Source organism: Oryza brachyantha, chromosome 6 (assembly GCF_000231095.2).
Source record: "Oryza brachyantha chromosome 6, ObraRS2, whole genome shotgun sequence".
NCBI classification, from domain to species: domain Eukaryota; kingdom Viridiplantae; phylum Streptophyta; class Magnoliopsida; order Poales; family Poaceae; genus Oryza; species Oryza brachyantha.
The window spans coordinates 7,877,175-7,901,083 of record NC_023168.2 but is presented as its reverse complement, the minus strand read 5'-3'; the positions used below and the strand labels follow the sequence as shown (position 1 = coordinate 7,901,083).

The following is a 23,909-nucleotide window of genomic DNA, read 5'->3' as shown; positions in this document are numbered from 1 at the left end:
TGAGATCATTTGTTTCGGTCCAACAAAAAGTATCTTGAGATACCAAATCATTTTGTATTGTTTGATCTAATGGTGAAAAATAATTTGATACCTTGAGGTACCGGTATCTCGTGGTACTTTTTGTTAGACCGAAACAAATCTCGTTATATATAGAGTGATAGAGGTGAGGTATAGAAAGAACTGATAAAGTTACCACTACATTCAAGAGCATTCCATGCTCCTAGACATTCCAGTAGGCTGTATGGATTGAAACATCACTCAAGTTAAACCAAAATGCAGGTCATTGGCAACTCTTTCACATATCCAGGGACAATTAAGCACTTGCACTATTCTATATATGGATAACCTAATTACCTTTCACTCACTTGAACCATAACCGCTTTGATTTTCTTCTGATGTTTTACATATCCTTATTCAATTTATAAAAGTAAATCCTAGGTGAGCTGACTTATCGTTTAAGCCCCCAAAAATGATATCACAACCAGCTAGTTGACTTGTATAATAATTAATCTTCATTTCATCAGTTTTGTCAAAGCAATAAAACATAAACTTATAACTGCTCTTAGCCTTATCATTCCAATGCAAAAAAATGAACTTTACCCTAACAACAACCTTGACATCAACTATCGAATAATCACTGTCAGTGAAGGGTGCTGAGTTCTTCCAGGTTCCTTGTAAAATAGAACATAGTACATTGGAACAAATACTAAATAGCTAGGTCTGGGTTACATATCATATAACAATACATGTAGGTGTGCAAATTTAAAATACATTATGCAAGTCTGAAATATTACTGTTGGGAAATTCAATGATCTCTTAAAAACACAATGTGAGAGTCGAAATATTACATGATCACACAAGACTAGTACATATAAGAAACCCGATTATTTGATACTATTGGAAATAACAAAATTCTGAAAGTAACAAAGTCTGCAAGCATTATGCTTCACTATATATTATGATTCTAAAGATAAGCCAGCCGTAAAAATCACCATCCAAATTGGCTACTGGGGCAGTCCCCAAAGCCACCACCATCCTGGACACCAGGAATTAGCAAGTCATTAGCTCCAAAAATCTCATCAGTAGTCAGGCCATAGCTGATTTCAGCTGGAAGATGAGTATTAGCAGGTGTGACACCCTGCCCTTCAAAGTGGAACTGTGATGACCCTGCAGCCATTTCCACAGGCGGCTGATCAGGCAATGGCATTGTAGAACTAGTTACTCCTGCATCACTCAATTTCTGGCGGATCTGTGCGCGAACAGTACTCTGGAGTGCTGACAGTTTGTCATAGAGCTCCTTCGATTCCTCAATCCCAAGAACATTAGGTTGAGTATTCAACAAATGCATAAGATCTACCTTCTCATTTTCAATCTTCTCCAGCACAGTCGTCCGTTTGTTCTCCATGCTTTCCATCGAGTTTTGCATCTCCACAAATTGAAGCTTCATCTGTTGCATGGTGTCACTGCTATCATGGGTGTCACCACCACCTAAGGAGGAAGGGTTGCTGGGAGCGACGATGGCCATGTCGGCTAAGCGGTCAGCGATAGCACCGACTGAGGGATGGCCATAGGAGAAGCCCTTACCATCACGAGAGAGCGTGACCACAGCTACATCAGCATTACATAGCAGTGAGATCTCACCGGCTTTATTAAATAGGCCTTGACGACGTTTGGAGAAGCAAACGTCGCGTGCATCCGTCTTCTTGATGCGCTTGATCTTGATCTTTTTCTTCCTACCCGCCCGTGCAGCGTTGCTCTTCACCATCACCTATCAAATAAAGGTGTGGTTGCTTGAATGTATTTTTGTTTTGTGATGGGTATACCATTCTGTGGTTGAAAAGTAGTTTATATAGAGATGTTTGTAAAGATATAAAAAGAAGTGTGTATTTAGATTGATGCAAGCATATCTAGATTTCTACATGGTTGGAAGGTATTCATCGTGCTTTAGAAAAAGCTAATAAATGGTTTAGACTATACATAGGATAAATATCTATTTATTACCAAATAAATGGCAAGAATCCATTAGGAGACTTATCCACTGGGATGTATCAGAGGATACACTTAATGAAAATTAAATTTTGCATGTATATATCTTAGAAAAATATAACTATGAATTACTAAATAAATAACAGATATATAAGGTAATTAGTAATTATGCACAAATTGATAGACATATCTATAATTAATGATGTATCCAAAGATACACTCAATGGAAATTGACATTGGAATATATGGAAAAATGAATACTAAATTAATATCCAAACGAGAAGATAAGATGTGACACAAAAGGGAAATCATGAACGTACAAACAGGTAAATGTTAAAATTCAATATAGTCCCTAGCATTTAATCCCTAGTATTTTTATTGTTCTTGTTACTAAGGTAAATGACTTATACACTTTAGTGCCATACACTGTAATTACATCGAACCCTATCTCTTAACTGACTAAATAGAGAGCTGCGGTAGGGCAATTTACAGGGGCAGCCACCACGCACTTCTCGTGCAAGCATTCAACTTTCTATGTCCTGACCCATTCTTTTGCTTATTTATGGAAAAAGTCACACCACATATTTCAAACGAAAAATAATTTATGAATAAACTTTAATATACAAGCTCGTAACGATCAAAAGTTAATATTGGACGAACATGCCTCCAGTTGAGTTGGTTAGGTGGCTTTAGTAGCACCCCTCAGGTCCTATGTTCGGGGATTTTCTTGACCTACATGAGAATGTCTTCTTCTAAGCTTAATGCCTGGAGGCTGTCTTACCCCATGCAGGTTGAGTTTAAACTACGATAAAAAAATCATAAAATCTACTCTAAATTTAGATTGAAAATTTAATTTTTGGCTTATAAACATAAATAGATGTAAAAAGATGGGATTCTTCAAAAGACACATATGGAAAATATCAACTTCGAGAAATTTAAAGAGTACTAGCAAGATTAGCAAGATTGAGGCACTGGTGTAAACTATAGCGAGATCATTTTTTGTTCACTCATTTATTTTCTATTCACATCCTTTCAGCAGTTAGTTAAAAGAACTTTGCTGTCAAATCAATTAATGAAGGTGTAAGGATAAAAAGAACTAGAGTCATGGTGAGAATGGTCTGGTCCAAATTAAGTAGAAACTTGTCCAGTTGATTTTCTTTAACTGTGCACCAAAGTAGAAACAGCATTGTTGTGTCCATGCTATCGCTTTCAATTCTAGTTTTACTTAAGTGATATTTTTCTAGTATCCAAAAATATGGATGACATCCAAAAATAGATGATGGGATGGATGTTCTGCTAAAGCTTAACTTTTACCTTTCATCTTCTATTTTCAGGATGAAGGATGGATAGATAAACTGTTGGGGATAGTCTTACTAGCTTGGCCCGTGAGTGCTATAATGTTTATTTTATGGATAATATTTTGATAAACTATTTATTTTCTATCTTATCTCACACTAATAAAATAGAAGAAAAATGACCATGATAAATATTTGCGACTAACATGAGCTAATTTATTGTGTAGCTTATCGATCTCACACAGTCAATGTCAATAGAAACTTGAGCTCAGCTTGGGTTCGATTTGTTAGGGGCCTCCACTGGACTTGAGTTGCTCGCAGACCATGACCTTTTTTTAGTAGCCTTATGTGTAGTATTGATCCCTCAATCAAAACCACCTCATCATATGACCATCATGGTATTGCATAAGATCTCTTGGCCTCCTATCGAAGGTTAATATGTGACGGATCCGGATCAGCTGCGGTCGGTACTGTGACCGTAACTTATACAGTTGGTGTCATCAGTCTTGGATGGAGATCGGACAAATAAAATCCATACGAGCACTGTTTAAAACACAGTAGCAATGTACTGTAGCATATTTTGTTGTTAACGAAATTACTATAGCGACGGTTGTAGGCCGTTGATCATCCAAATGGATGGCTAAAATTGCATGCAGTTATTTGGTGCAGTCATAGTACTAACTGCACCTGATCTCAATCGATATGTGACATATTCATTAAATACTATCTACCTCAATGAAAAAATGACCTCATAATAAGTTTAACAATCTTCCTTTAATGCGTGTACGTAAAATTAGGTCAAAAGTCTCACCGGTGTGTGTAGACCAACTTGCAAAACAACTTCACAAAAAATAAATAATTAATTAATATACAATTTATTTATTGATACTCTTAGATATTGTATTCCTGGATAGAGTCATGATTTGTTATCTAACGTAATTGAGATATATTAGGCTTTATTAGTAACAAACTCTAGATAAGTGTAAGCCACGGCGAGGGCTGTTCTCACCCCATATAAATAAAGGTGCGGCCCAAGAAGGGTTTAACGCTTTTTAAATTCGTGATTAACTGATAGATACCCTTGCATTAAGTGCATTATATCTGTGGTATGTTTTTGATGCACAATAATGGGTGACCACTAGTATAGAATAACACATTTGTACTGGGTCAAAACACTTTTTTGTGATGGGTATGGTCCCGACACAAAATCTGCAACACTGCTAAGGATGGTCTTTAATGTTGGGTATGTAACCGGCACAGATTTTGGGGACCACCTGTCCAAGCTAATACCAATGAGTGGAACATTTGTGCCAGGTAATTACATTAATTTTACAAAATCGAATAAATAGCTGACACAAGTGAGTATATTTGTGAACGGTATTTACATTATCCAGCACAAAATAGGATAAATATATGGCCCAAATGACTATATTTGTGTCGTGTAATAGTTTTAGCCAGTACATAGAATCAGCACAAATAATTCTAAATAACGGGCACTGGTCGCTCTTCTTGACAAAATAAAAAAAATAAATCAATGTTCTGATGAAACATAGAAATGGGATCGTCCACATGTGCACAAATCAACAAATCAACGTAGAACATTCAGATGCATTGAACAAACTATATGTTTCATAGATTTCATACACTTCTATTGTTGATCAATAGAGCTAGCTCCAACACATCACAGTTTTCATACACTTACACTGATACAGGGCATACATTATTCTCGGATTTAGCTATTTTTATCGTGCAATCAATATCAGAATAGTCCCACGTTAAAAATTAAGTGGAGTTACACCAACATAAAAGTAAGGGGAGCCATTCATCTCTTGACCTAGTTTTTGGGTGCAGCAAGTAGGCTTTCTCCGTGTTGGACTAATGTCTTTTGATTGTGAACCGACAAGTGGTATCAGAGCTGGATCCACGGTCTTGGTCCATGCACACTTTGGTGGTGTGGACGCAAAACCCAATGGACCATGGGAGCCTATGAAAGGGCCCATGAACCTATGAGAGGCTGATCAGTGGTAAGTGACATCCATGTGTAACAGTGGAGATTGTTGGAATGTGGAAGTACGTGGGAAGAGTCTCTCATCTCTCTTTAACTAGCTTTTTAAGGTGTATAAGGCTTATTTCTAGTTGGGCTAAAGTCTCTTGATTTTGGGTCAAAAATTACTGCTTCATACACTTTCATAACACATCACAATATATCATGCAGCCATTGTTTTACCTCAGTCTCGACCGATTCTAAAATAAATAGTGTCAGTCCAGTTTTAGTTGAAAGGAACACATTGAGTTCAGACTCGGTGGGTATCGTTTAAACTGTATCTCAAAAAAGATGAACAAACTTTAAAGGGAGGTTATTCAGTAACCTCGAGACTTTTGTACGTGAAATAAGATATAATAAAAAAGTCACATAAAAGAAGTGAATATTTTCATGTAAATGGAATCGGGGAAAGAATATAAACCAACTCCATTCATGACAAAAAAAAATGGCATACCCGGTTAACTGTAGAAAATAATGTAGCCAGGAACACAAGTTACCTCCTGCAATAATGTTACAGAGTAAGCAAAATAGAGTAAATGAATAAAGTTAACATTGATTCTGCCAACAGCAATTTGATAACGCAACACTATATATAATCAGGATGATCTATCTTTCCACGAATTACAACAAACAATATGCCTCCATATATTCACCCGAACAAATTATCTGAAGTAATATTTGTGAAGAACGTAGGCAGCAAAAAAAAGTCCACAAGGATGTTAAAAATGGATATACATAGCAGTACACGAAGCACCAACCATATGAATCGATCAAACCAAGCGGATGTTTACATTGAGAAAATTTTTGGAAAAAATGTCACGTCGAATATTTGATCGGATGTCGAAAAAGGTTTTCGGACACGAATGAAAAAACGAATTTCATAGCTAGCCTAGAAACCGTGAGACGAATCTTTTGAGTCTAATTAATCCGTCATTGACACATGTTGGTTACTGTAGCACTTATGGCTAATCATGGACTAATTAGGCTCAAAAGATTCGTTTCAAGATTTCTTCCATAACTGTGTAATTAGTTTTTTTAGATTATCTATGTTTATGCTTTATTTAGATGTCTAAAAATTTGATGTGATGTTTTTGAAAAAAAAATTTAAAAACTAAACAACGCCTAACATTAGGGAAAAAAAAAGCAAAAGGAAGCACAATCATTAATGCCCCAGTATCTATGAACTCACCAAGGAATCAGCATCAATTTGCTTGACGCCAAAGGCTAGAAAGCACTGAAGCAGAGCTCGTCAACCCATGGCACTGAAGCACTGAAGAACGCTGCTGTCAGATGTGCTAGCTAGCTTCTCTCCGTTACCTTCTCTTTCACCTTAATTGTCCGGGTGGCTGGCAATGGCATGGATCCAACAGCGGAGGATCAAGACATCAGGTGACCTGGGCCAAACAACAACGGATTTACTTCTAATATTACTTTCCTTTTGTTTAATTTATTTCTATAATATATATATAAATTACTTTTATGTTGTATTAAATTTATTTTTATATGTCTAAAATATAACTTAATGAAATCTAAAACTAATTTGGATATTATAAAAGCAATTTGTAATTTTTTCATCAAAATATAATCATGTGGGATCTTGTTATAAAAATTTAATTGTTACAAACGTAAGTGTAATCGGATCGTAGATCGGATGAGTAGTTTAAGAGAAAATTACATTTAAAACATATGTGATTTTAATTTGCTTGATGGGCTAGTAGTATACCTGTAGTACATTTGATATTTTGGCTAAAGAAACCATAAAAACCATAATCCTAGGCACAATTTACTTTTCTCTAACATGTAATCTGGGCTTGAACCATCAACCACATCTATGAATCCACTGATTTGAAATTGTTCCCAGGTGTCAGTAAATAGGGAGGAGATCGAACGACTCGAAAACTCATCGCTCGATAAGACTGCAGAGTGCACGCGATTTTACCGCGAGGAAAGGCTACTGCTGCGGTCCACCAAATTACTATAAAATTAATCTAACCCAACTCTATTAATAATACCAACTTCATCAAATTTTGGGTTACTAAATTTTAATAGCACCGGAGGTGTTTATTCAGAGCTATGTACGACCCCTTTTTCATATGGGACTCCGTCCAGTACAAAACTTCTTTTTATTCGTTTCTACACATAATCAACTACTGTTATCTCACTACTTATTCTATTTTTATCCGAAGCGCAGACCTGCATGCCAATTAAAAGTGAGCATGCCAAAATGGATGATTATGAACAAATTGTTAAAACTAAGGTGAAAGGATTTGTGTATCTCCCCCATCCATGTTATGCAAAAGTCATCGCTACCTTATCATGTTCTCATGCCACCTCACATAGAAACAACCGGCTTCAACAAAAAAACTAGGAAAAAAATCAAGGGGTTTTAAAAAAATCATTACTTTTCTGTATGGACTTATACACTTGTACGATCTATCATTATTTATATAAGTCTATTGCAGTACGTACACTGTACAAAGCAAATAAAATGAAACCCCCATCCTTCTTAGATCCTCTGCAGCTGCGGGTGTAGCTGCGTCTGACTCCGGTGAAGCTACGCTGGCCAATGGCCTGACCGCCTGAGGTCTCATAGAGCAAACAAAATCAATTATTGTCAATAGTTCACTATTACTAAGAACAAGTTAAACAGTACAGTCAACTACGAGCTCCAATTTATTTATAGTTAATCTAATAGCCAATTCATACAATAGTTACCTACAAAACATCAATGCATAGTCTCACATGTCATAATTAGAGCTCGTGTGTAGCTGACTATCAATTAGCAGCACACGTCTCTTCTCTCTTCCCTCTTATCTCTTTAAAAAATGTTTATAGCTGGCTTATAGCCTGCTATTGTACCTGAAGACTTCATGCCTCGCCAATAGCAGCTCGTTCAACACTAATTGATCAATTAATGCATGATGCATTTGTAAGCTTTCTCAAAGCCATACAAATTCATGTTTACTTGAAAATAGAAATTTATGATTTGCTATATTTTTATCCCAATATACCAGGTCAAGTTGTCTACAAGCAGTATATATATATATATATATTAATCAGCCAATCAAATAAAAACACCTTCACAAATTAAAAAAATAGTGGTCACTTTTTAACATTATAATTAAATTGATAGTCTAATTAAATAAAATCATCATTAAATCAATATTTTTAATTAAATAGTATTATCATTAAATCAATATCACTAATATTTTCAACATTTGGTACACATATTTGGATAGGGATGAAGTTTCTAAAATTTAGTTTATTTATTTTTTTAACATTGCATTGAAGTTTACACTAAATAGTTGAATTCATAAAGTAAAATAATAATACTGTTTCCCGTCACTTTCATCGCCATATTTGAAATTGTCCCATTTCTGTGTTGAAAGAAAGAAAAATTCAAGTCGAATACAAAGTCACTAATGGATATTACGGTCAGCTATAATCTTAAAAGAAGCACGGGTCAATCGAGCATTTTACAATTTTCCAAGTTTTTTAAGCCCGTTGCAATGCACGGGCATCTTCCTAGTAATTATTATATTCAAAGCTTGTTACTTTGTTTATTTTTGTTTTCCTCTGCTTTAAACTACTGTAATAATTTAATGGGTGGTTTTGTGAGTCTTTATACAACGGTTAAGTTATCCACTAGGGTTGTGTTTGTTTCCCAAAATGTTAAAAGTACGTTTTTCTTGCAACAAGTTTATATACAAAACTTGATTATCCCACCTTTCTAAAGTAAATTTTTAGTTTCGTTGCAGGTAATTTTATCATTTATAATCTTCTCACTATTTTATATAATAAGACTTTCTGACATTGATTAGATTTATTTGTTTGCTAATAAATCTAGACACATATATAAAAGAATATGCATTAATACATAGATGAATTAAGATAAACTCAAATAGTCTTATGATATAAAAACATAGAGTATTAGATAACTAAATAATCAGATAGCTATACTCAAAATTTGATTATTCATCTAATTAAAACAATTAGTGCAAATGTTAAAATATATATGGTGCTTAAAGTATTTTAGCGCTAAAACCTATCAGAATTCAGAACAACATAAATAATGGTTCAAAAATTTTTAAATAATGACCCAACTTTATTTGCAAATGTTGTTATATCTTCTGCCTTCTCCCTTTTCGAAAAATGCAGACTGGCTAGTCGGATACCGAAGCCAAACCGCGATCCTCTGCCGGTGCAACTTGGTTCTCTCCATCTCCATGGTTCCATAGCATGGCCACGCGCCACCACAATCTCCCAAGATTCTTCAAGACCTCAGCTTTCCCATCCAAATCCAAGCAAACCCGCGCTAAATGCGACGCCTCCTCGGCCCCATCGACCGCGGCTCCACGCGCCGACGCGCTCGCCAGGTTCTTGCCCGCCACCCGTTCGCTGAAATGCCTCACCAAGCTCCACGCGCTGCTCGTCGTGGCGGGCGCGGTCCGGGACGCGCCGGTCGTCCTAGCGGCCGTCGAGGGGTACCTCTTCTTCGGTAAGCCCGCGCAGGCGGCGGCTCTGTTCGCCGGGTTCTACCGCCGCCGCCGCCGCCGCCCCGAGGTGTATGAGCTGAACGTTTCTGTGCGGTGCTTCTCGGACCATGGGTTCCACGGGGAGCTTCTTGGCCTCTACCGCGAGCTGTGCGCCTTTGGGTCCGACAACTTCACGTTTGCGCCGGTTGTCAAGGCGTGTGCGGCCGTTTCTTGCCTTCGGCTGGGGAAGGAAGTGCACTGCAGGGTCATGCGGACAGGGCATGGTGGCAATGTCGGTGTTCAGACTGCTCTCCTCGACATGTATGCTAAGTCTGGACAGGTCAATCTGTCGAGGACAGTCTTTGATGGCATGGCGAGCAGAGACCTGGTTTCTTGGAACGCAATGATTTCTGGTTATTGTCTGAATGGGTGTTTACAAGAAGCTTCCGAGGCTTTCAAGCAGCTGGAGCAGGATGGTTTTAGGCCCAATGCTGGCTCTCTTGTTGGCATTGCAAGTATGTGCAGTGGTTTAGGAGTAAGTGCTTCCGGTGGTTCATTGCATACCTTCGCACTGAAATCTGGGCTGCTCGGTGACGAGCCCCTTACTCCTGCATTCATCTCAATGTATGCGGCGCTGGGGCATCTTTCATCATCCTGGTTACTCTTTCACGAGTATTCTGTGAATAGTTTAGTATATTTCAATTCCATGATCTCAGCGTGCGTGCAGCATGGAGATTGGGAGGGAGCATTTTGGGTATTCAGATTGATGCTTTGCACTGGACTAGTACCTAATCTGGTTACGGTGGTATCTATCCTTCCATGTTGCAGTAACTTTTTTGGTATAAATCATGGTGACTCTATGCATGGTATGGTTATCAAGTTTGGTCTTGAAGAACAGGTTTCTGTTGTCAGTGCTCTGGTTTCCATGTATTCGAAGCTTGGGGACGTGGATTCAGCCGTGTTTCTTTTCTCCAGTCTTACAGAGAAGAACCAACTGTTGTGGAACTCCTTAATTTCTGGGTACCTCGTGAATAACAAATGGAACATGGTTCTTGATTCAGTATGTAAAATGCAAACTGAAGGAGTTGATCCAGATGCATTAACAATCATTAATGTGATCTCTGCCTGTAGACACACAAAAGATTTACGTGTTGCAAAGTCTATCCATGCATATGCTGTCAGAAGCAGATTTGAAATGAATGATAGTGTGATGAATGCACTCCTAACTATGTATGCTGCCTGTGGGGAGCTCTCAACTTCGAACCAGTTATTTCAGAAAATGGAAGTTCAGACATTAATATCTTGGAACACTATAATATCTGGTTTTGCTGAAAATGGAGATTCAATGTCTTGTTTAACACTGTTCTGCCAGATGCGCTTATCAGGCATACAGTTTGATCTAGTAACGCTAATTGCACTTATCAACAGCCTTTCTGCCACTGAAGATACTACAATTGGAGAATTACTTCATTCTTTAGCAGTCAAAAGTGGATGCAGCTTTGATGTTTCTGTTGCAAATGCCCTCATTACTATGTACACCAACTGTGGTATTATTCAGGCAGGAAAGAAACTCTTTGATAGCTTGTCTTCTGCGAACACAATCTCTTACAATGCTCTGATGACTGGATACCGCAAAAACAACTTTTCTGGGGAGATCCTACCTTTATTACATGAAATGATCAATAATGATCAGCGGCCAAATACGGTTACCATGCTGAATTTATTGCCTATCTGTCATAACTATTTGCAAGGGAAAGCAATTCACAGCTATGCAATACGAAATATCTTCAAGCTAGAGACATCTTTCTTTACGTCAGCCATTTGTATGTACAGTAGGTTCAACAATATAGAATACTGCCATAAACTTTTTAGTTTGGTAGGTGAAAGAAACATCATACTATGGAATGCCATCTTATCTGCTTGTGTTCAATGTAAGCAGGCAGCAGTTGCATTTGATTACTTCAAGCAAATGCAGTTCCTAGATATCAAAACTGATACTGTAACCATCTTGGCACTCCTCTCAGCATGTTCACAGCTTGGAAAGGTAGATTTGGCAGAGTGTCTCACGGCTATTGTATTGCGGAAGGGCTTTGATGGAACCATTGCAGTTCTTAATGCTCTTATAGATATGCATTCAAGGTGCGGAAGCATATCATTTGCAAGGAAGCTCTTTGATATCTCGATGGAAAAAGATTCAGTCTCTTGGAGTTCAATGATTAATGCATACAGTATGCATGGGGATGGTGGGTCAGCCCTTGACCTTTTCAATATGATGGTAGCTTCAGGTGTCCAGCCAGATGACATAACTTTCGTTAGTATCTTATCAGCTTGCAGTCATAGTGGGTTTCTTGAGCAAGGTAGAGCATTATTCAGATCACTACATACAGACTATGGCATCACACCAAGAATGGAACATTATGCATGCATGGTAGATTTGTTGGGCCGAACTGGCCACTTGGATGAAGCATATGATGTTATTACAACAATGCCACTCAGGCCATCAGAAAGTATGCTTGAGTCCTTGCTTGGAGCTTGTAGATTCCACGGAAATTCTGAAATTGGTGAATCTGTAGGGAAATTACTTACTGAACCTGAGCATGGAAATACAAGATCTTATGTTATGCTCTCTAACATCTATGCTTTGGCTGGCAAATGGAGTGCTTATGAGCAACTGCGATCAGATATGGAAGCAAAAGGATTGATAAAAGATGCAGGAGTTAGCTTAATTGGGGGAATATAGTAACCCTGATGCAAATAGAGTCCCAATGATAAAGAAGTTATTCGTAATGATGAGGCAGTCATACATTAGGCAGCACAGTTTTAGGTCTGTCAATGCTTGGTCAACAGATGATTTCTTTTGTCAAAGCTCAAAAGAATATACATTCTTGTCGGCAGCAAAGTCATTGGACTAGTAGGCAAACATAACAAGTGCAAGTATTTTCATCTTGGTGCAAGTGTAACCAGCCATGTTGCTTCAAATTTATTCATCCTAAAGGAAGATTATGAACATGTCAATGGTGAGATGTTTACAGTTGTTTAATTGCTGTGATATTGTGACACTATAAACATTTTTTTGGTCCAATATGGATAAAAGATTTATGACAGCCTAGGTCAACAGACAGCTAAATGATATCCTGTCAAATTTGAGTATTAATTAAAAAAATGTAGCAAGTTCTGCTTTGAGTTGAGCTGTCAGATATTTTATACAGCTGACATGCAATTGTGGAATTTTTATTGATATTAGTGGCAAAATCAAATTTTTGTGGCAAATGATGCTCTACAGGTTTACTGGGATTGCTTTGCCATTTTCAAAATGGTAATTATAAACATATACTTGGCAATATAGCAATAATTTTTTGATTATATTTTACAGGTAGGATCATAACAGAAGCAGGACATAAACTTCCAAAGTGAATTTTGAGATCACCAATAATTTTAAATATGGTAAGTTCACTGCTTTTAAATTCTCTTCCACTGTAATTTACTCCCTTACAAAATGTACAAGACAGTATAAACTAAAGAGATATCTGTAATTGTTTTTTACAATTGTTTCCTGGGTTGACTTCACGGTGATAATCTGATTCAGTTAACATTTTTAAGGAAGTTCTGTACAAATTAAACTAATGAAATACCAGAGCATAACAAATTATAACCAAAGAAACATGAAATAGTCCTTATATATATATATATATATCCTTATATATATATAATATATCATGTGGTTTTAGTTGAAATTTTATCAATAAAGCCATTCAGCCCAGCTTGTTCATTATTCATGGCAACAGTTTCCTTATATCCAGCTTGCGCCCATAGTCCTAACATGAACAAGTAAGAAAACAAAAGGAAATCACAGAAAAATCTAAATATTGATAGTGGAATAGGTCCAAGTCTACTGCTATGATTAATCAATTCATCCTTTCTTCCTTCCCATCTCTCTCTCCATTGTTTCAATTCATACAACCCCCCATGTCTTCTACCTCCAATACCTGCAAAAACAGCCAAATCATCTTCTCCTTCAACATTAAAGCATAGGTCTGAGTGTCTCAGGTAAGCTTCAGCTTATGTTTGTCTTTGAATTTTAGTTTGCATTCTGATCCACTGTGCTGATATGTTTATTTTTCTGTTGTATTGGTCACATTTCTATTTTACGTTGATATTGACATTTGGTTTCACCAGTTCTTGTCTGTTTCTTGCAATGTTTTTTGATGCTTCAGATGAATATGGTTCTTGTTTTAGAATGGAATTTGTTCAAAAGATAGAACTATAGGCTTAATTCTTTCGTTGTTTTAGGCTGGTCTTTTTAAGTTCTATAGAAAAGATATTGGTGAATTTAATTTGTCCAGGAAAAGTCTGTGCTATACTAAGATATTTGTTACTTTCTGGAAACAAATTCTAACTGTTCAGAAGAAAGTAAGTAATACCCGTAGCCCAAAACTATCCTTGGCCTAATAAACAGTAAGGTCATTGGTTTGTGAATTATCAAGGTTATTATATAGTAATAAATAATAATTTGTGTTTAATTTGCTGGAACTACCATGAATAAATTGCCGCAATCCCTAAATGGTCTTACATTAGTAAAATCACAGACGAAGATAAATCCATTGACAAATAACAAAACATCTGCCTTATGACTATACCATATTATTATTAACATGTGGTTGTGAGATCATGCATTATTCGATTTACAATGTTCTGTTATTATAGTAACTATCCTCTCCAATGTTCTTTCCCACAGATAATGTTTAACTGAGTTGGAAGAATGGTAGAGAAGAATCTTGAAGAGCCTGACTCTCTAATTTCATCTTTATCTTCACTAAAATTGATGCAAAATCTTGTGGACCCTGAGCTAACTCCAGGTATTAATGAAGATGACAATAGTAATCTTCTGCACCATGAAACTGCCAATGTTGAGGCGCCAGTGGAAGAACTTCTAGCAAGTTTAATTGACAAGAAAAGCAATCTCCAAGAAATATCAACTGAACCAGAGACTCCTATTTGTGTTTCTGCAACTCTTTCATCTGAAATATATAACAGTGGATTCGTATCTACCAGTGATCCTCATGGTTTTCCAGTGACCTCTCGCAAAGATGATGAATCAACTGAAGCCAACAGCGATTGTACCACAATTTCACCTTCACAAAACACTCATTCAACTTTGCAGACCTACGATAGTCTGAGAGAAATGGTCCAACTACAACATACACCTCTGCATAACTTCCAGGATGATGCTTCTAGTTCCGATTCTTCAAAGATGAAAGAAAAGAAGCCACATCTCATGCATCAGTTTCGTGAGCGCCAAATGAGCCTAAGAAACATACGGGAGAAGGCTCCTGAACCTTTGAACAGATCAAATAGTGGGAAGTGCTTCAGAACAGGTAACACCTTCGTCGATACAACAACCCACATTGAACCTGTCAAGGTGGCAGCCTCAAGATTTGGTGGGAGCATCAATTGGAAAACTCGTAGATCCAAGCCAGAGCTGGTAACACAGAGTTGTTCCCCTTCTATGATTTGCATATGAATCGTTTCAACTATAACTCTATGAATTGTGCTCTGATTTCTTTTTTTTTTTTTGCTAATTTGATTAAACCTTGCTTAACCACTTAATTTACTTCCTCTCATCTGTGATCTCCACGTAAGATTAAAAATCTTTGTATATGCAGGAGAGTGGGCATATCATACTTGAACTTGATAGGCTGAAGAAGGAAATCTCAGAATTTAAATGGCAAGCAGAGGCTGCGGAGGCAGCAAATATTTCTCTGTCCAATGATTATGAGAAAACAAAGAGTCTAATTGAAGGGCTCGAACATGACCTGGAAAAGGCACAAGAGGAGGAGATATGTGCCAAGTTGGATTTGGAATTCTTTCAGTTAATAGTCCATGAGATGGAGGAAGGAGCAAAGAGTGATGGTAGGATTGCTGGTAGGGAGAAATTGCATATAATTAAAGAACAGTACAACTTGGTGCTCTCCAACTTAATGTTAGTGAAGGATGAGTCCAGAAAATTGCAGGAGAATTACGAGACCTTGTTGATTGAACGGGATATTTCCATCAGCAAAGCTCAGGTAGCTGTTGTAATGTCCAAAGATGCTGTAACAAAGGTTGAGGAGCTCAATGTAGAACTGAACAGACTGAAGGAAGAGTTGGAATTGACTCATTCCACATGCAATGATGCTGAAAAACACAGTATAGACATGTCCTTGGCACATAAGGAGGATTCCCTTAGATGGGAGAGAATTCTGAGGCAAGCAGAAGAGGAGCTCAATCAATTGGTCCAGAAAATTTCTTCTATTGAAGAATTGAAATCAATGCTTAATACTTCGACCTTATTGTTGCTCAAGCTGCAAAATGAACTGGCTGCATATGTGGAACATAAGCCGATTCAGGAAGCACAAGGAAATATTACTCAAAAATGCTTAGACGATAAAGTTATTCGACTAACAGGAGAGTCAGAGGAGTGCCTAATGAGCATAGATAAGATGAGAAATGAAGTTTGTTCTGTGAATGCTGCTGCTGCATCACTCAAAACAGAGTTGATTAAAGAGAAAGTGGCACTTTCTGCCATGCAGCATATGGAAGCAACGTCATCCATCACTGCTGCATCTCTCAAGGTGGAGATTCAGCTAGCACAACGGAAACTGGGAGCAGTTCAGGCCAAGGAGAGAGAATCCCAAAACGGAATGCTCGGGTTGCAAAAGATTATGGAAGATACAGTCAAGGAAGCTGATGAGGCTAAATCCATCACAAAAGAGGCACAGGAGAAGCTAAGAAAGGCCAAGGAGGATATGGAGCTTGCAAAATCTAGTCTGAATACTATGGAATCCAGGCTGCAGGCAGTTCTAAAGGACATGGAAAAAGCAAAGCAATCCGAGAGGCTGGCACTTGATGCTCTTAGATCATTGGAGAGTGAGCATGCAGTAGATATTGAAGGACAAGCCTTTCAGATGATCACACTTGACTTGGTTGAGTACCAATCTCTCGTTGAGAAGTCCAATCAGGCAGAAGAGCTTGTGCACGAGAGGAGCGCTGCTGCACTTGCACAGGTCAAGATGGCCAAGGAATCCGAGTCTCGTACCTTATCAGCACTAAGCGAAACTTACAAGGTTTTAGAACAACGAAAGCAGGCATTGTCTGCTGCCACAGAGAGAGCCAATAGGGCCACCGAAGGCAAACTAGCCATGGAGCAAGAATTGAGAAAATGGAGAGAAGAGAATGAGCAGCGTCGTAAGGCTAATGGAGCTTTGAAATCTGAACATAAATCTTCAAGCACCTCCATGATGATGGTAGAACACAGCGGAGACACCAAAGGCACAGGCAAGGAGGATAGCTATGCCTCAGTTCATCCAATGTTGGATTTGTCCGCGAGGAGTAGCCCTGATGACTCAGCATTACCTGTGAAGAAGATGAAAACACGGAAATTGTTGCCGTCAAAAACAAGAAAGATGTTCTCCTTCCGCCGCACCATCATGTTCTTCGCGAGGAAGAAGTTTAAAGCTGCTGAATAACAAAATATAAATTTTCTTTTAGTGGTTTGAGTGACAGAGCTTTGTGGATATGTGTACATTTTCAATAAGGTGAACCTGAATGCCTATTAAATGAGTGTTGCATATAGCTTACACGACTTGTAATTTATCTACCGATTGCCGAACTGTTGTATATTGTACAGATTTCATGGTGTATTTCATTTTCCATGACAAGGTAACCACACTCTGTAGTGTGAATACTAGTATCCAAAATATTTGTACGTGCCATCTGTTGTATTGCTGTACTACCTTGTCCTTCGTGTAAATGTATGCCCCAAATTTACAAGCAGAGAGAAGTTAGGAGGTTTGTGTCGCTATAAATTATTTGCCTTTGGTGCAGAGATACCATATAGTATTCTGTACAGCTACAATGCCTGCTTGTTAATAGTTGAGACTAGAAAGAAACCAATTTTACTGTACCAGTGCGTTAATAGTGAGGACATGATGCCAACTATCTTGATGCATGCAGCCCATATATACAGCAATAAGAAATAGCATCACTATGTTGAAACATCATTCAACATAGCATTGGAACTGTTTTAAATTGGACATGGGAAGCATTGGGATCTGTACTGTCAGCTATGACCCATTGACCTGTGATATTGCAATCCCACAATTTTCCATTTGGTTCTTCAAGCTACATTTGCAACCAGCAGAAAGATACTCCTAGTTTCTTTAGCATTAGAGGAAACCAGCAAAGCCACCAGGCAATTTGTTTTTCTTTAGCATTGGAACTACATCACCTGTCCATCATAACTCTGCTATCTCACTTTGGCTCTCTAAAATATTTTGCTGCAACATATATAAAATGTTGGAATTTGACCCGTCAAAGGTGTCCAGTTTTCGATTGGTTCAAATCTGTGGTTAGGCTTTCTTTGTTAGTCAAGCTAGTTGTATCCAGAACGCATTAATTAATCTACATCTACTTAATACATGTAGTGATCATGCTATAATTTGAGTGCGTATAAATCCAATTATTTTTACATTTTTGAACAATACTAGTGGTTAATTATGGCCAAATCATCATTATATGTACAGAAAATTAGTATTCAATCCTTCATTTTAATCACTGGAAGGGTGCAATTGACTTAATTAGTATAACAGTGAATGATCTGCAAATCGTTATCATCCATACAGTAATACAATGAAATCTGAAAGAGAACTGCTCACTGATGTATAATATTGAGTTTTGTGATCGTTGGCAGCACATGTACAGCTTTCTTAAGATACCTTTCCGAAAAATACTTTTTTACTCAAATGCTCTTGATATCACGAAATGTTTATACAAGATATGCTAGCTACTATGTATTTCTGAATAAAACAAATTGCTACCAATGCTTTCATGACAGCAATGAATAACCAGATTTAAAATAAGGACAGTTGGTTGCTTCATACAACTCAATATAATATAGTGGTACTGTAATGTTTATGCCGTCTATACTATGAATTTAAATGTGGTAAGTTAAATGCAGTGCTTTTTTTCTCTAGCTGTAACTACTAGAAAAGCAATTGGGTATGAGACAACAATAAATGTTCGATACAACGGTAGAAGAGCAATTTTACAGTCCAATAAAAAGTAACAAAAAGTATCTCGAGGTACCGGTACCCCACGGTACCAAATTGTTTCTGATCGTTGGATCTAACAATGCACATGCTACTTAGCTAGATCCAATGATGAGAAATGATTTGGTACCTCGAGATACTTTTTATTGGACCGGAGCAAATCTCATGATAGAAATATTTTAGGAGACCGGGGAAGTAGGAAAGAGTGCTTACGATGTTAAAAGCAGTCGCACCCATTTTGAAACATAAGCATTTATTTTGTTATGAATTAGATAAGAGTAGCATAGTTTAAATACTCAATACTTGAAGATACTAAATTTATGATTTCAAATTGCACTATTGATCTAGAGTTTGAAAAATAGTTGAGATTCCATACCAAAGTACAGCCCAATATTATTAACTCATTATTAATTATGAATTTTGGATTTATTAAGTACAGCCCAATATTATTAACTCATTGTTAATAGGGCCATTGGACTGAGATAAGGATAGTACAACGACCGAAAGTTTTGCAAACTTTGAACACTACAACAGGTATAGTTAAAGTTAAAGTTAAAACATATTTGCCAGTGAATCAACGTTTCATACCATTGTTATCATAATTGCCTTAAATTTTAAAACCTGACCCTAGCTATATAGCTACGTAGCATATATTACTATGCTTTAGCTAGGGTGGTACCAGGCGTAGGCATAGGACAGCTTGGGCTTGAGTCTCATGGCTAGCCGGAAAATTACATAGAAAATTATTATGTTCTAGTTAAAATTTATCTAAAAGATTTGTATTATATTTTTAAGCCTCGGGCTTAGTAAATCCTTGATACCGCTACCGTATATATTTGGTTGACTTCCATGCCAATCACTCCACTAAAGCTTAACGTGCAACTATCAATCGATTAAACCAAACGGGAACGCCAATCAATCGATTAAGTTAGGATACTCGATGATCAATGTGCTATCGTCGGTTGATTTGCACCGTTGGACTCCAGAACGGATTGGCACAGCTCAACTGGAATGCGAGCTAATTTGGCTAGGTCCAGCAGGCGGTGCGGTGGTACTGCTATAGTGCCATGCATGACGAAGAGTGTAAACCTACCAACGGAATTGGATGCGAGAGGCAAGCATGTAGACACACGGAAAAGTGCGACCTACCAAACAGACGACGGAAAAACATATCTAATTTATAATAATGTATGTATAAATATAGATTCATATAAACAATTGTAATTTTAAATTTTAAATTTTTACTGTTCAAGAAATATAGATATTTTTGAACGGGCCGTGGTGTCGGGGATACTGCACGTTCCGGCCCAAAGAAACCAGGCTGCTCCAGTTAACTGGCCATGGCACGCCATAGAATTCTCTCCGCTCTCGGGTGAAGCGCTTACAGTTGGAAATTACATCTCCCTGCTCCTCTGACTAAAAGTCAGACATATAGGCTCATAAGTAATAGAGTCTACAGCCATCCTACGTCCCTCTGACTTAACTCAAAGGAGCTGCGTCCAGTAGAGAGGAGGGGACGACGGATCTATATGTGACCTAGCTATGTTGATTTGGCTATTTATGTTGCTGCTGAAGGCTAATGCCTGATGGAGATATCCTCACAGGTGAGGGTGTGATGTGACTGCTCATTGCATGCGGTCGCACGGTTGGGGATTTTGTTGCTTAGGCCTCGTTTAGTTTGCAAAAATTTTTGGATGAGATGTCATGTTAGACGTTTGACCGAATGTTGGAAAAGATTTCTAGATACCAATGAAAAAACGAATTTCATAGTTCGCATGGAAACCACGAGACGAATCTTTTCAGCCTAATCAATCTGTCATTAGCATATATTAGTACGGTAGCACTTATGACTAATCATGCACTAATTAGGCTCAAAAGTGGGCATTTAATTATTTGCCACCTGCTATAGTACCTCATTTAATGATTTGCCACTCTTCATGCCTAAACCCGCCTAGACCCACATATCATAAACACATAAATTAAGTGGCAAATTCTTAAATATCTCCAAAAGATTTGTCTCGCATTTCTCCAATAACTGCGTAATTAGATTTTTATTTCATCTATATTTAATGTTTCATTTATGTGATGTTTTTGGAAAAAAAATTATAGGAACTAAACGGGGCTTACTCAGCTACCTGATTTTCGAGGGAAGTGGGTAGTGTGTTGATGTTTTTTTTATTTTTTTTCTTCCTTTTTGCTGATGGATGGACTTAGCTACAAGTAGTACCTTAAATACGATTCAAAACGGCCCGTATTCCACAAAAAATGAACCCGGTAAAATACAACATGTTGTTTTTATTCACAAATTATTATATCGTTTTGCACCTGGCAAATATTTTGGCGTGCTGGCAGTGGCAGCTACCCTGTTCCGTACGGTTTTTTCAAATCTCAATGTGCAAACTCCCATTTGAATTATACATTAGTGTGTACTTTCAAATAACTAGGACCTCTTGGTAAACATGCATTGATCCGCACTATTTTTTTAAGCCCTATGGGGGTGTATATTTCATATAAGAAGGAGAAAAAAGTCCTAGTAGGGTTATAGAAAAAGAAAAAAACCCGTGATCGGGATAACTCTCACACAACCAGCCCTACTCTCTACCACCAACTGAGAGCAACAAGGCGGAACTCAACGTAAGGCACCAATATTGATATTGTCGTAAGGCGGTACCAAGGATCTGAGAACGCCAAACCCATGCCAACGTTACCAAGCCCGTCATCTCCCGACACCACAACTCCGACTCAACGGCATGTGCATCCTCTCTACCAAAGGTGCCTCCAAGACAAACAAAACCAACACCGAATTCCCACGAAGTGCTTTAGCCCAAGCTATCAAGCACTAATCCTTTACCTAAAAAAACCAACACCACTAGCAATAAATTAAAGAGCGTTATCGTTGTCTAGCTTCGTCGCACACCCCAACAGCGAAGCAACTCCGACTCCACTGAGCAGAAGAACATCGAAAGAAGTTGTTCATCCACCAGGAGCAGGACAAGGCTAAGGACAACAAGGGCCTCGCCTCCTAGGCTCAAGGGATGACGCAAGGGATTTCTGGTGGCTAACATGCAGGGTTCTCCAAAGCGGTGCCCCCACGGAGGGCATGACGTGAACGCCGCCACCGCTTGCCTGAAAGACGGGATGAGGTTTTCACCTAGAGAAAGGTGGGGGTACGGAAAAACGCCAAGACGACGCCCTAAAGGAGGGAACAACACCTAAGGCGTCACCGTCGTCCGGTTGGCCGAGGGCCTACCATGGCTTTTGCCAGCACAAACCGTTTGGCCCCACACAACCGACCTGTGAACCCGTCGGCCACCATCAAAACCAATACAACCGTCCCCAATTAAGCCTTAAACATCACCATCCACCAACCCTCATGCCGGCAATTGCAGATGGCCTGTTGACAAGGGGGAACCATGATGCCCCACCGATGCTGCCTCTACATTTCCCTGCATGCCAGCACACCAATACCACCGCAGCCGACACTGCCTCTACCTTCCCCCATGTGCGCCGCCTCCAGAGGCCCCTCACCACTCCATCGTCCATCTGGCTTGGTCACGGATAGGCTAGGGCTGGTGGAAGAGGCGAGAGTCAACCTCAAGGGTGAGGGGCCATGCTTGCGAAGGAACCCCGCTGCCGAAGCTGCAGCCGCTCCGCGACCACGTTTGGATTTGGGCAGCACTGCGGCAGTGTGCCACCATGCGATGTCGTCGCCCCCTTCCTCCGTACCAGGCCAGGGCAACACGTCAACGGATCCACGTGAAGGAACGCCACACCCGGCCGTCATCGTTGTCACGCCGTCAGCTGCCACCGTCTTCTGCCGCTGCCTAGCCCGAAGCACGTCAACAGGTCTACGCGAAGGAACGCCAGATCCGGTCATCGTCGTCACGCCGTTGGTTGCGGCGGTCTATCGCAGCCGCCTAGCCCAAAGCACGTCGAGGAACGCCAGATCCGGCTATCGTTGTTGTCACGTGCTGGCTGCCGCTGCCGTTCAGCCTGACGCACTTCTGCACAACCCCAGCCCTTCAGGGCGGCGGCCATCGCCGGGAGAAGCCTCGCCGCCACCGTCCTTGCAGCCACTCGGCTTGCTTGCGAGCCGCTCAGGCAGCAACGAGGTGGGGGGAGGAACCTAGGTGGTGCGGCGGCCGACGGACTGGTTGCCTGCCCAGGTCGCCCTAGGCTCAGGCGACACCGGCCGTCTTCACCTTTTCTAATCAAATTATTCCTTGGACTCCTGCACTAATTACTTTATGAATGGAAACATGAATAGTTTGATTAAATTTTATTTCGTGTGTGTTCATCGATAGGCATGTGAGATACGGCATGTCGTTATCGCCTGTCAAAATATGGGCTTTACAACAATTACGGTTAGTCTATATCGTTTGATTGGCCCAGTTTACATGGCATAAAGTCTAGCAGCATAAAGTCCAGGAATAAGTTCACTTCGACTCCCTCGAAGTGACCAGAATCTAATACATGACCCTGAACCGTAAAACCGGATATTTTGACCCCTGGACTATTGAAACCAGTGCAATTTTACTCCCTTGGAGATTTTGGAGGACGGTTTCAATGTTGTGGCACTTACTGACAGGTGGGGCCCACATGCCATCCTCTCTCTCTCTTCTTTCTCCCTTCTCTCTTTCTCCCCCTTCGCCCGTTACCGACGCCGTCGTCGCTCCCCATGGCCGCGCCCGCAACCGACGTAACCCTGCGCCTGCGGTCACCGCCGATGCCTCCCCGAGGTCGTGGCTGCCCCCGACATGGCCCCCGTCACCGAAGCGACCCGCGCTCCCGGCCCTAGGCTCGTGACCTCCGTCATCGTCGTCTCCCCATGGTCACAGCCACCGTCGTCACCGCTTCAGCTCCCGCAGGCTGCCAGCACTCTGGACCCACTCGTCCACCCGTGCTCGTTGCCTCATAACCTGGACTACCACTGTTGTCGCCTCCCCACAACCTGGACTACCGCCGCTGTCGCCTCCCCAAAGTCCACTCCCTGGACATGTCCACTTTGGATTGACCCAAGGCA

The 23,909-nt window shown here is 39.5% G+C and overlaps 2 protein-coding genes across 3 annotated transcripts; one reads left to right on the top strand and one right to left on the bottom strand.

Annotated features, from left to right (window-relative positions):
• Positions 1 to 988: 988 nt before the first annotated feature.
• LOC102701555 (agamous-like MADS-box protein AGL29) lies at positions 989 to 1,765 on the bottom strand. The gene has a single exon (XM_006656861.1). It carries the CDS (start codon positions 1,763 to 1,765, stop codon positions 989 to 991), a length of 777 nt encoding a protein of 258 aa, XP_006656924.1.
• Positions 1,766 to 9,514: 7,749 nt separating this feature from the next.
• LOC102701002 (protein WEAK CHLOROPLAST MOVEMENT UNDER BLUE LIGHT 1-like) lies at positions 9,515 to 17,601 on the top strand. 2 transcript variants are annotated; one of them, XM_006656859.3, is made up of 4 exons: positions 12,563 to 12,817; positions 13,174 to 13,244; positions 14,536 to 15,282; positions 15,464 to 17,601. In XM_006656859.3, the coding sequence occupies exons 3-4, from the start codon at positions 14,560 to 14,562 to the stop codon at positions 17,303 to 17,305; spliced, it is 2,565 nt and encodes an 854-aa protein (XP_006656922.2). In that variant the 5' UTR covers positions 12,563 to 12,817; positions 13,174 to 13,244; positions 14,536 to 14,559; the 3' UTR covers positions 17,306 to 17,601. The 2 variants fall into 2 exon arrangements, 1 of the variants encoding a protein (XP_006656922.2); XR_005811990.1 differs by lacking the exons at positions 14,536 to 15,282; positions 15,464 to 17,601 and having other exon boundaries at positions 9,515 to 12,817; positions 13,174 to 13,225.
• The last annotated feature ends 6,308 nt before the right edge of the window (positions 17,602 to 23,909 follow it).